At 28.2% G+C, this 14,089-nt stretch overlaps 1 protein-coding gene across 1 annotated transcript in view; it reads right to left on the bottom strand.

Annotated features, from left to right (window-relative positions):
- Window positions 1-5,255: 5,255 nt before the first annotated feature.
- The window catches only part of LOC113364028 (probable phospholipid-transporting ATPase IA), a 63,424-nt gene continuing 54,590 nt past the window's right edge, over window positions 5,256-14,089 (bottom strand). The window contains 2 exon segments of the mRNA XM_026606490.1: window positions 5,256-5,726; window positions 12,297-12,331. Coding sequence (XP_026462275.1) covers window positions 5,629-5,726; window positions 12,297-12,331 — 133 coding nt within the window. The 3' untranslated portion in view covers window positions 5,256-5,628.

The following is a 14,089-nucleotide window of genomic DNA, read 5'->3' as shown; positions in this document are numbered from 1 at the left end:
AATACTGTAACTTTCATTATTTTTGCTATCTTGTTTATATCTGTGAGCAAATCAAATGTAAATCATAAATCATAAATTATAAATCAATTTATCTCCAGAACATTAACAATCGTCATTTCATTTCGAACTCAATTTCAAAAAAAAATAGTTGCCTAATTTGCACAAAATTGAAAAATTGCTCCCGTACAGTCACAGTCTAAACGCATTTGCAAATAATTCTGTTGGACATTTTCACTTGTACTGTGCTTAGCTTGGCGGCATTTTCACATTTTTCAATAGTTTTCACGAAATTGAAAAGTGCTCCAAGTGCATAAACAGTCTAAACGCTCTTGGGTAAACAGTTGTACTAGAGTGACGCTTAGACTGTGCTCAGCCTGGGTAATTTTTTGAATGTTTTGAATTTTTAATCCAAAATTATAAAATATTTTATGGCAAATAAAATAAGGTGTAATAATTTTTTATCCTCAGATTTAGAGGATCTTTATAAATCATTAAAGCAACCTCTGTCTATGCAAAAATTAGTTACATATAAATATTTATGAAAAATATACACAATTTATTTTATTTTTTACTTTTTTTATTGATACTTAAGAATAGTTATCTTAAGACTTGACATCAAAAATAGATTTTTTTTGAATAAGCAGATTCTTATAGATAATTTCAGCAAATCTATTGATCGACCAAATTTTACAAAATAAAATGGATAAGTCTCGGATAAGATTTCTCTCTCTTAAAAATAATCTTAAGTAGAAGATTTTAACTTCTTCAGTAAGTAAAATTTAATTTTTCAATAAATTAATACAGTAATTAATATTAAAATTTTCTAATTTAAGTAAAATAGAGAGCAAGCTTATTAATTTTTTTAATATAAAAATTGATAAAACAAAATAAGATAACATTGCTCTTGGATAAGATCACTCCCTTATTTCAAATTATTTTTTTTAAGTATTCCCCAAACTTGAAAATAAATAAATAAATATTCATAGCTCAGTTTTGCTTGAATTTATGTATCTTATGTTAAGATAAAATAACAAAGTTAAGATATATATATATATATATATACAAATAGTTCTCTTATAAGAGAACAAACTTATCCAATAAAAATAATATTTGTACCAGAATAGAAATTTTAAGTAGAAGATTTTAACTCAGTAAGATAAGAGAAGAAGCTTACGAGTATTCGAGAAAATATTTTTAAATATAAAAGTTGATAGGACGAAAATAAAATAAAATAGCTCTTGGATAAGATTACACTCTAATTTTTTAAGTATTCCCCAAACTTAAGAAATAAATAAATAGATATTCATAGAATAGTTCACTTCAATTTCTGCATCTTATTTTAAGATAAAATAACACAGCGAAGATAAGAGAGCAAACATATCCAATAAAAATAATATTTGTACCAAAAATTATTCAGATTTTTTAGTAAAATAATATATTATTTTAATTTGATAAAAAATTCAATCGATCATCAAACAACTGTTTATATTTTATATATCAGGGTGGTCCTTAATATGGACATTTTCGAATTGCTTTGCTCCCAAGGGCCTAAATGATTCCAAATTGATAAAAAAAACATGCTCTAAAAAAATTAGCTTTAAATATTGTCTTTCAGATAGACCGCAATTCAATTAAAAGTTTCAGATATTTTTTATTATCAAATGCCATTAAGTAAATACTTGCGCCATCTGTGATAGCAGACATGTAATTTTGATGCCATGATGAAAAAATATTTCATTAAACAGTCCACATGGATTTAATTAGAGGTTAAGTGTTTATAAATATTTTTAAGTAAAGTTGACAAATGCTATCGCAGATGGCGCAAGAATTTACTTAGTGACATATGTTATTAATAAATATAAGAAACTGTTAATTAAATTGCGCACTATCTAAATGTTAATATTAAGAGCTAAAACTTTTAGAGAATTGTTTTTTTATCAATTTAGAACCTTTTGAGCCCTTGGGAGCAAGGAAATTCTAAAAAGTCCATATTAAGGACTACCCTAATATACATACATATATAGATATCCTAGACATATAGATATAAGGTACTTTACTCCTTAAGCCTAAAATTAATAAATTAAATAACTTTCATATTATAAATAAAATTATCAACAATTATAATTATAAAAGCCATTAGACTAAAATAAATAAATCGTCTTATAATAAACAATCACACATATAATTGTGCTAGAAATATATATATATATATATATATATATATATATAAATAATATATACTTAAAATAAATGTATAAACAACTAGACAGTTTCAAAAAATTGAAACTACAAAAATTTGTTAAGTAAAGCTTCAACGTTAATAAAATATTATTAATTTTAAGACAAATTTTATAAAATATACATATATATATAAAACGTAACGTAAACAATTTTTATATAAACAATATACTAAAGTCTATTTTTTTTAATTTTTGCAAATAAATAAACAATTTAGCAAAATTTCTCCTAACTAACCAAAAGCATTTGTGCAGAACATCGAGATAGCCAAATTTTGGATTTTAGGTATCATCGAATATATATATATATATATATATATATATATATATATATATAAATATTCCTTGATACCTAAAATATTTTAACGAGTGAAAACAAACTTGAAAATCACACTTGTAGAAAAAAAATGATTAAATATTAGATTATTATTCCACATCTAATTCACGATTTTAAAATATGATGTAGTTTAAGAAAGGAAAAAAATAGATATCAAAATATATTTTTGATGATGTATATTTATATTTATAATAAAGCATAAAGTTATCCACGAATTTAGGATTTTGCAAAAGTCAGACTGTATGTTGGCTGAATATTAGATTTTTCCATGAGTCACTACCTAAAACAGACTCTGATATCATATTATTCTGATATTATAATTTTATTAATAAATTTTTATATTGAAGAAAAGTCTTTAAAGAAGGCTCTGTAAAAATTTCAACTAAATCGGTTTAGTAGAAGTCGAGAAATCGTGGGTATCTTAAAAAAAACATTTCGAAGAAAACGCCCATGAAGATTCGCAGATGAGTATTATCTTCTGGGATATAGTTTTATCTTCAAAAATAATTTGAATTTTGTAAAATCCTTTTGCACACATATTTTTGAATAATTAAACTTGAATCGTAAAGAAAAATAAAATTGATTTCTTACAATTTTTAGACTAGAATGCTCCCAAAATATTATAATTTCAAGGAAAACGCCTATAAAGTTTCGTAGAGTAGTATTATCGTGGTCAAATAGTTTTATCTCCAAAAAATAATTGAAGTTTTGTAAAATACTCTGGTACACATATTTTTGAATAAATAAACTTAAATATTAAAAATAAATAAAATGGATTTCTTATCATTTTTAGACTAAAATGTCCCTTTAAAGAAAGAGTAGAAAAATATTTTAGTCTGGCACTAAAGTGCCAGTATATAAGTATTGATTGCAGTAAAACTCTTCAGATAATAATTATCTTAGAAGAATTTTAACTATTCTGTTTTTTAGGAAATTTTATCTAGTCTCTACACGCCTAAGACAATTTTTGTCTATGTTAATTCTGAAAATAGTTATTTCCAAAAAATCAAAAAAATGTACCAAGATGTGAAATATTTCAGTATTGCTCTTAAGTATTAAGTAGAACTCTTTTTAAATTATTTCAGAAAAATTTCAAATATTTTGTTTAATAGTTAAGTTTATCTAGTTTCTCCTAGCCAAAGACAAATATTGTCTATGTCAATCCTTATAAAAAAATTACTTCCAAAAAAGTAAAAAAAATGTACCGTCCTGATTCCATATCTGATTCACACCAAGATTATTTTAGAATTCCTTTTAAGTATTTAGTAGCACTTTTTGAAATAATCTTATAAGAGTTTGAATTAGTTCATTGTATACAAAATTTTATCTAGTTTCTACAAGCTGAAGACAAAAATCTTCCATCTCAATCCTGGAAAAAGTTATATCCACGAAACCAAAAAATGTACCATCTTGATTCAAACCAAGAAGTAAAACATTTTAGTATTGATCTACTGATATATTTAGTAAAACTCTTTTAAATTACTTTAGAAGAAATCTAATTAATCTAGTTCATAGAAAATTTCATCTAGTTTCTACCAGCCAAAGACAAAAATCTTTCATCTCAATCCTAAAAAAAAGTACATCCAAAAAAACAAAAAAAATGCACCATCCTGATTCAAACCAAGACGTAAAAATTTCAGTATTGCTCTTAAGAATTTAGTAGCACTCTTTTTAATTATCTTAGGGCAATTCTAACTATTCCAGTTTTTTGAAAATTTTATCTAGTTTTTACTAGCCGAAGACAAAAATCTTTTATTTCAATCCAGAAAAAAGTTACATCCAAAAAAACTGTACCAATCCAAAACTGTACATCCAAAAAATGTACCATTCTTATTCCATATTTGATTCAAGCCAAGAGGTGAAGCATCTTAGGATTGCTTTTAAGTATTTAGTAAAACTCTTTTAAATCATCTTAAACGATTTTGAATTATTCTGTTTTCTAGATAATTTCATTTCACTAACTAAAGACAAAAGTTTCTATTTCAATCGTAAAAGAAGTTACATCCAAAAAACCAAAAACTATAAAAATTTACCAGGCGTGAAACAATTCAGTATCGCTCTTAAGTATTCAGTAGAACTCTTTTAAATAATATTAAAAACATGTCAAGTATTCTATTTTATAGAAAATTTTATTTAGTTTCTACACGCCAAAGACAAAATCTTCTATTTTAATTTTGAAAAAAGTTACATCCAAAAAACCAAAAAATCCGAATCTTATTTAAACTAAAAGACGTGAAATGTTTCAGTATTGCTCTTAAGTTATATAATTTGAGTACAACTCTTTTAAATTATCTTAAAAAAATTTCAATTATTCTGTTTCATAGATAATTTTATCTAGTTTCTATATGCCAAAGACAAAAAGTACAATTTTAATCAAATAAAATAGTTACATAAAAAAAAAAAAAAAATGTACCCTCCTTATTTAAATAGAATGCACAAAATCCTACTTATACCAAATTAAATCCAAACACTTCAGTACTGCTCTCTAAAATATTTAATAGAACTTTACAAAAGTATCTTAAAAAAATTTAAGCAACTCTGTTTTAAGGAATATTTTATCTAGTTTTTACACGCCGAAGACAAATTTTATCTATCTCAATCCCCAAAAAATTTACATCAATAAAACCAAAAAAATTCACCATAATTAAAACAATTGAGTGAAAGATTTCAGTATTGATCTACTGAAGTATATAGTAGAACTCTTCTAATATATCTTATCCAAATTTCAATTATACCGTTTCATAGAGAATTTTATCTAGTTTCTACCAGCCAAAGACAATATTTGTCTATCTCAATCCTAAAAAAAGTTGCATCTACAAAACCGAAAAAAACGCACCATCTCGACCAAACAAAATCATGCACATGCCGAATTAAAACCGTATCTTAGAAATGAACCATTGCTTCATTTTATTTTTCTCCAAGTGTGATCTAACCAGTTCGTTTTTTTTTGTTGACTACTAAACTCTCACCATCACGAAAGATAAAAACTAATCGAATAAACAATTATCAATAACAACGACAACAATGATAAATATGACGAATATCTGACGAATTTTATAATCCTTCCGGTTTTGGTAAATTCGTGTCGTAAGCTCGTATCACCTCCGCCTGGGTGATGGCGCCACCTTCCTCTTGGGAGAACGCAAAGCCATCTGGGGAATGATAAGAGATTTAGTGGCAATAGATATATGGTGTAGGGCTACGAATGTCCAGTGGTCTGGGGAGAAGAAAGTCTAAGGTTGATTGGAGTATAGTATGAGCATCAATTGCTATGGAAAATATGTATCATGGTATCCAGATCTCTGATCAATACAGATCATTTTTTTATCACTAATAACTTTCATAAACAGAATTACTAAGACTTGATGTCAGTACTATTAGATTTTCATTCAATTTTGCTGATGGAAACATTGTATGAGTATTAATAGTTATGGAAAATATGTATCATGGTGTCCAGATCTCTGATCAATACAGATCAATTTTTTTATCACCATTAAGTTTCATAATGTCAACATTTCCAATCTGGTATTTTTTAAGTATCATCCTGCGATTTATAGCTATATATTTTTTTCCTTGGTACTATATATACTTGTCCATATCTCTGATCGTTACAGAGCTCTATATATATATTTCTCAACCAGATTTATCAACAAATTTATTGATCAGAAAATATAAGAAAATACTTCAATACTTGGTCAAGGTGGGTAACTGGTGAAGTTGTTTTTCTTTATATTAGTTAAGAGTGGAGTCCTTTTCACTTGGTTGAGCAAATTTCCAGTTCATTAAATTTCTTAATTAAATTTTCAGTTTGCTCGTCAGTAGAGTCCTATTTTGCTATCTCAAAGAAGTTTTTTCTTACTAAACAAAGTTCTTTATTTGTTAAAATTTTCTGGTTGCTCGTCAGTAGAGTTCTTTTTACCTTGAGCAAATTTTATTGTTGCTCGTCAGTAGAGTCCTTTCTTCATTATTTGAGCAAATTTTCAGTTTGATCATCAGTAGTGTCCTTTTTATATTATTTATTCTTTTTTATTATTTTCATACTAAGCAAACTTTCAATTTGTTCGTCAGTAGAGTTCTTTTTTAGAAAAATTTCTAGTTTGCTCGTCAGAAGAGTCCTTTTTATTTTACTTGAGCAAATTTTCAGTTTCCCCGTCAGTAGAGTCCCTTTTCCTCTCATATTTTTGTCAAATTTTCAGATTGCTCGTCAGTAGAGTCCCTTTTTCCTTCTAATTAAATTTTTCAGTTTGCTCGTCAGTAGCAAATATATTATATTATATTATTTATTATTTTTATACTAAAAAATCTTTCCATTTGCGCGTTAGTAGAGTTCCTTTAAAAAAAAAATAGTTTGCTCGTCAGTAGAGTTCTTTCCTCATTATTTAAGCAAATATTCAGTTTGCTCGTCAGTAGAGTCCTTTTTATATCAGTTAAGCAAATTTTCAGTTTGCTCGTCAGTAGAGTCGTTTTTATATCAGTTAAGCAAATTTTCAGTTTGCTCGTCAGTAGAGTCCTTTTTATATCAGTTAAGCAAATTTTCAGTTTGCTCATCAGTAGAGTCCTTTTCCATTCCGTATTTAATTATTTAGTCAGTTTGCTCATCAGTAGAGTCCTTTTGATATTATTCATTATGTTTATACGTTTTTATTATATTTATACTAAAAAGACTTCCCATTTGTTCTTTAGTAGAGTTCTTTTTTCAAGAAAAATAAATTTGTTTGTCAGTAGAGTCCTTTTTAGCTTACTTCAACAAATTTTCAGTTTCCTCGTCAGTAGAGTCATTTTCCTACAATTTGCTCGTCAGTAGAGTCTTATATTACTTAAATAAAGGCTAAAATTACTCCTTAGTAGAGTTCTTAAAAAAAACGGTTTGAGTGTCAGTAGAGCCCTTTTTATTTTACTTGAGCAAATTTTCATGTTGCCCGTCAGTAGAGTCCTTTGGCCTTTTTTGTTTTTGTCAAATATTCAGATTGCTCGTCAGTAGAGTCCTTTTTATTTTACTTGAGCAAATTTTCAAATTGCTCGTCAGTAGAGTTCTTTTTATTTTACTTCAGAAAATTTTCATTGTCCCCGTCAGTAGAGTCCTTTTCTTCAATTTGCAGTAGAGTCTTATATTATTTGAATAAAGGCTAAATTTGCTCGTCAGTAGAGTTCTTTTACTTTTACTGAAATTAGTTGTCAGTTTGTTCGTTAGTAGAGTCTCTTTTGCATTCATACTCGAAACAAAAATTCAGTTTGCTCGTCAGTAGAATTTCTGCTTTCATTTACAGCTAGGAACGTTATTACACGTGGTCTTCTACAATGTTCTTCAAGAAACTTCTAATTTTCTCAAAATAGTATAAACCATGTCCTAATTTGCATTCGAGAAAAGTTTCAGTTTGCTTGTCAGTAGAATCCTTTTTATCTTAAGCAAATTTTCAATGTGCTTGTCAGTAGAGTCCTTTTTTCACTTAATATAAGTAAATTTTCAGTTGCTAGTCAGTCGAATCCTTTTTATCTTACTTCAACAATTTTTTTAGTTTGCTCGTCAGTAGAGTCCTTTTCCTCTCTTATTTTTGTCTATTTATCTTTCTTAATTAAATTTTAAGATCGCTCATCAGTAGAGTCCTTTTTATCTTACTTGAGAAAATTTTCAGTTTGCTCGTCAGTAGAGTTTTTTCCGTATTATTTAAGCAAATATTCAATTTGCTCATCAGTGAAGTCCTTTCTATATCATCTAAACAAATTTTCAGTTTCCCCGTCAGTAGAATCTTTTTTTTAATTCCTTAATTTTTCAGTCAGTTCAGTCCTATCTTATTTAAATAAAGGCTGAACTAACTCGTCAGTAGAGTTCTTTCATTTCACTGAAATTAGTAGTCAGTTTGTGTGTTAGTAGTGTCCTCTTGTACCCGTACTCAAAAAAAATTCAGTTTGCTCGTCAATAGAGTAAAAGAACTCTACATTTTCTTTATTCATCTAAAAACTTCATTCCACCATTTGGTCTTCTACATTCTTCTTTAAGAAACTTCAAGAAATTTTCTCAAAATAGTATAAAGCTTGTCTCTGATCCAAGAGAACACATATGCAACATTTGAATTTTCCAAAATAGTGCAAACCATGTCTCTGATCCATAATACTCCGATCTCCGATCTCAAACATTTTTCCTTGTTTTGTTTATATCTAAAATACGTCTGATCGTACGAAATAGATGGACATTTTCATAGTTTCACTACAAAGGAACAAGCATAAGATAGCGTTGTCATGGCAACGTCTATCTTACGGCAGAATTGCCTCATAACTTGTGGACTTCTTTTACTTTCACTAAAATTAGTTATCACTTTATTCGATAGTAGAGTCCTACGCCCAAAAAACATCAAGTCAGTAGGGTCGTATTTATATTAGTTAAGAAAACTTTTCGTTTGATCGTCTTCTTCACTTATATAAGTAAATTTGTCTGTCACAAGAATCTCATTTCTTTAATCTTATTTAAGCTAATTTTCAATATGCTTGTCTTTTTTCTTTGACCAACTGGCATTTATCTCCGAGGCTCCAAAAATAGTACAAACCACATCTTTGATCCATACAAACATATTTTCACCAACTTCTTCTTCCATAGACCACTGGACCTCCACATTCAAATACACCTACTCTAAATCCTTTATTGTCAGTCAGTCCTTAACCCCAAACCCTTTATTTTACCAATATTACTTTTATTTTAATTTTAATTTCAATTTAATACTCACGGGCCAACTCAACGTCCGTATTGTTTACCCTAGGGCCGCTCCTTTTGCTGAACAACGTTCGGACGTTCGACAAAAGTCGGGCGCGTTCGGTCATCCTAATTATTCGACAGAAAGGAAAAAAACGAAAAACTCAATTACACTACGCGATAAGAAGCAAATTTATAACAAAAAATGGGTTAACGAAACCACAAATTGCGTGCTTAATGATAAATGGATAAATGGGTAAATGGATAAATGGGTAAATGACACATTGCAGATGTAAAAAGAATCCAAACCATGGTGATGACAAATGGTAAATGGTAAATTGCAAAAGGTAACTTGTAAATGATGTTTTTTTAATACCATGCATGTTGATGAGTTTCGGTGAATTTTTGGCACATTGCAGGCATAAGAATGGTGTTTTGTCACCATGATGCTGGTATTTTTGGTTTTTGCTAGATGTCAAGAAACTGCAAAACCAACATTAGAGTTTCACATAAAGGTCATTCTTTTACAAATCGTACGGATTTTGGGCAAAAAAATATATGACATTATAGAATTGTCTAAAAAATTTGTTTACAGATATTATACATAAAATCATTTGACACGTATTTCAGGATTTTGCTTTAAAAATTTTTTTAAAGAAAATATTTACGATTGAAATTTGGATAATTTGCTCAATTTTGATGGTCTTCCTCTGCATTAATCTTAATATCTCCAGTTGTGGTGAACAGATCAGTATGATTGTAATTTAATATCTTTGGATCTAACTGCGCCTCCAATATCATATAAAGAGATTTTGTAGTTGAGAGTAAAAGAAAAATTATGTTGTTTATTTCAATCGATTCGAGTTGGGGAAAGGGTATGTAAATCATATGTTAATAATAGACTGCTTTTATTGTTAAAAATTGGAAAAACAATTATTTTTTGTCAATTAACTGAAAGTTGAATTCAAAATGAGTACAATAAAAAAAAATCATACTGATCTTATTATTATTATTATTATTATCTGTAAACAAATTTTCACACAATTCTAAAATGTCAAGGTTAATTGGTGTTCGGTTTGTAAAAGAATGACCCATAAGAAAGTTTCGGTCATCAGTTAATATTGCAGTTTCTAGACATCCAGAAATTTGGTGACCAAAATTCAATTTTGACCAACATTATCCAAAGGATCAACTTTATCATATTTTTAGAATGCACCAAAGTAGATCAGTAGATTTTACACCTTTACTACTATTTTATTTAAAATGATGATGATGTTAGGCAGCAACATAAAACATACAACACTCATGCTAAAATCCAAAAAAAACATCTAAAAATACAAAAAACAACGTCCTGACAAGATTTTCGAACTGATAAAGGTATTTTGGTCACTTGACACCAGTGACCATTTAATATATCAATAGGCAGATTGGCCAATAAGATTATGTTATGTCTTTGCTCGTCAGTACCGTCCAAATGGTAAATGTAAAAAAACTATTATAGTTGGTCCCATTTCTAAATAATCTTACTACTTGTTTAAATCATAAAAATATTATAAATATTAACATAACCTCGTTATAACGCGCATAAGTTGTTTTTAAAATTTTATTTATAGATAATGTGATCGTAAAATTCGCCAGTAGAATTTGTTTCAAATTTATATAAGTAAATTTCAGTTTGCTCGTCAGTAGAGTCATTTTTTCTCCCACACGTGAAGTGAGTAAGAGTCACTTTGCTCGTCAGTAGAGTCTTTTTTACATTAAGAAAGTTTTCAGTAGAGTCCTTTCCATATTAGTTAAGCAAATTTCCAATTTGCTCATCAGTCTTTCTTATTTCGCCCGCGCAGTAAGGTCCTTTTCATATTAAACAAGTTTTCAGCTTGCGTGTCAGTAAAGTCCTTTTTATATTACTCAAACAAAGTTCAAGAGTCTTTACTAATTTTACTCAAGCAATTTTTCAATTTACTCGTCAGTAGAGTCCTTTAAGCAAATTTCAGGTTTGCTCGTCAGTAGAGTTCATTTTTCTCTTGCTAAAATTTCCGTCTGCTCGTCTGTAAAATCCTTTTTATTTTATTAAAGTAAATTTTCAGTTTGCTCGTCAGTAGAGTCCTTCTTATTTTACTCAAACAAACATTTGCTCGTCAGTAGAGTCCTTTTAATCTTACTTGAGTAAATTTTCAGTTTGCTCGTTCGTAGAGTCTTTTTTATATTAAACAAATTTTAAATTTGCACGTTAGTAGAGTCCTATTTATATGAGTCCTTTTCTGTCTTTTATTCCAATTTGCTTGTCAGTAGAGTACCTTTTTATTTACTATCTTCTATTTCAGTTTGCTTGCTAGTGGAGTTCTTCTCTTCTTATGTAAAAAAAATTTTAATTCGTTTGTCAGTAGAGTCCTTTTCTCCCACATTTTTCCACGTTATCAGTTTGCTCGTCAGTAAAGTCCTTTTTCATTTTATTTAAGCAAATTTTCAGTTTGCTCGTCAGTAGAGTCCTTTTACATTTTATTCAAGCAAATTTTCAATCCTTTTTATAATAATTGAGCAAATATTTCAGTTTGCTCGACAGTAGAGTTCTTTTATTTTTACTCAAGTAAATTTTAGGTTTGCTTGTTAGTAGTGTTTTTTAGTCTCTTATTTCATCAAGTTGTCAGTTTGCTCGCTAGTAGAGTCATATTTTTTTTATTTAATCAAATCTGCTCGTCAGTAGAATTCATTTTTGTCTAGTTTAAGTAAATTATCAGTTTACTTGTAGGTAGAGACCTTTTGTGTCACTTCAAAAAAAAAACAGTTTGCTCGTCAGTAGAGTTCCTTTTTTTCTTACTCATCTTGCTCGTAGTAGCAAAAAATTGTAAAAGTAGATTGTGGAAAGACCAACTAAAAACAAAAAAAAAATTGTGCTCTCTCATCATGTACCTGCCTTTGTCCACCGGTAAAAATAACAATAATGATAATAAATACTAAGAATAATAATAATAATAATACAAATTTCAAATCGCGTTATAACGAGGTTATGCAACTTTTTCTACTTTCTCATACTTACATCTGGATAAAGCACCCAAAGCAACCATTTGGCGTCTATTTAAACAAAACATGAAAGTAGTTTAAGATTTTGGAAACTAGATTAGCTAATTTTGGTGCTGAGATAAATACTCTATAGTGCTCGGTAGCTAGAACTATAGCTAACTAATAAATCTTACTTAAGGTAAGATTGGTAGATACTTTATCCTTAAAGTGCAATTGTGCGTTAGTTTAAACTATAGTTGATTAAAACTTAAGCTACAGTGCTCAAAGTTTAAAGCAAATAATCTAACTATAATTTTTATTTTTAGTCTTTAGTATTCTTCTTTAAATACAGATTGATTTAGTGAAAAAATCAAATCGATACGACTAATAGTTCCCGAGAAAAATGTAATTAAAAATTAGCGTTAGTGGTTTGTGACGTCACCCTAAACGCTATAAAGGCTAAAACTATTATTTTCTACAACTATGCTAACTTTTATTTGCAGTCCATTCTATTGTCTACTAAATCTACAACAATCGTGTGAAAAAATTATTTAAATACGACCAATAGTTCCTGAGATATTGCATTTTTAAAAATAATGTGTGCTGTGAGATCGAGTCGAATCACAAAGTCAAATAAAACGATTCGAATCACAAAGTCATTTGATTCGAATCGACAAGTCATTTGATTCGAATCGATTTGTCGAATCATACAACTTAAAAGTGCTGTAGAATCTAAACTACTTGGTGGATTTGAATGAAACAAAAACTAATGTATTTATAAATGTACAAACTTCATTTTGACTGAAGTAGAAATTTTGAAAAAATTGCGGAAATGCTGCTAAATCGGTGAAAAATGTAATAAATAACAATACCAAAAACTTGTCAAACAGTCTAATAAAGTCTCTTCATAAAATCTAATTATAATTACTGAGTCAACTCGAAAAATTTAGTATTAGTACAAGTGTTTGATTAAAAATTCGTATGGATTTTGTCAAGTGGAGTGCGTAAAGGCTGCCAATAAATATTGTCTAAACATTGCATTTGATTTAATTCGAATCTAATATAAAATCTAAACTACTCGGTGGATTTGAATGAAACAAAAACTAATTTATTTATATATGTACAACCTTTAATTTAACGCTTAAAATTAAATTTGGAAAATAAAAATATTGCTGCTAAATCGGTGTAATAAATATCTAAACCGAAAATTTGTTAAGCAGTATTCACAAAGTTTGCTAAATCATTTGAAAACTAGAAATAACCTAATTTTAGTGTTTGTTAAGGTTTAGTGTTAGTTATAGTAATAGTTTTTTAAAATAAAAATTCTTACGTCAAGTGGAGTGTGTAAAGGCTGCCATTGGCGAAATATGTTTATACGACCAACAAATAACTTAATATTAGTGTTTGTATATATATTTTAAATAAAAATTCTCACGTCTTTTTTAGTCAAGTGGAGTATGCAAAGGCTGCAAAAAATTTCATATACTATTTTTAATTTTAAAATTTAATCCAATCACGAACTCAAACAAAACGATTCATATCACAAAGTCATTTGATTCGAATCATACAAGTTAAAAAGTGCTGTAGAATCTAAACTACTTGGTGGATTTGAATGAAACAAAAACTAATGTATTTATAAATGTACAGACTTCAATATGACCAAAGTAGAAATTTTGAAAAAATGTCCGCCATTTACAAATCAATGTTGCTAAACCGGAAAAAAAATTAATAATGATCGATACCGAAAATTTTTCAAAGAACGTCTATTCAAATAAAGTCAAAGAAAGGTCAACTCAAAGAAATGTAGTATTAGTATAAGTGTTTAATTAA

This window comes from Ctenocephalides felis, unplaced genomic scaffold (genome assembly GCF_003426905.1).
Source record: "Ctenocephalides felis isolate EL2017-DRISC unplaced genomic scaffold, ASM342690v1 CF-g0.4_SCAFFOLD_00845, whole genome shotgun sequence".
Lineage (NCBI taxonomy): Eukaryota > Metazoa > Arthropoda > Insecta > Siphonaptera > Pulicidae > Ctenocephalides > Ctenocephalides felis.
This window is presented reverse-complemented; position numbering and strand designations above follow the sequence as displayed.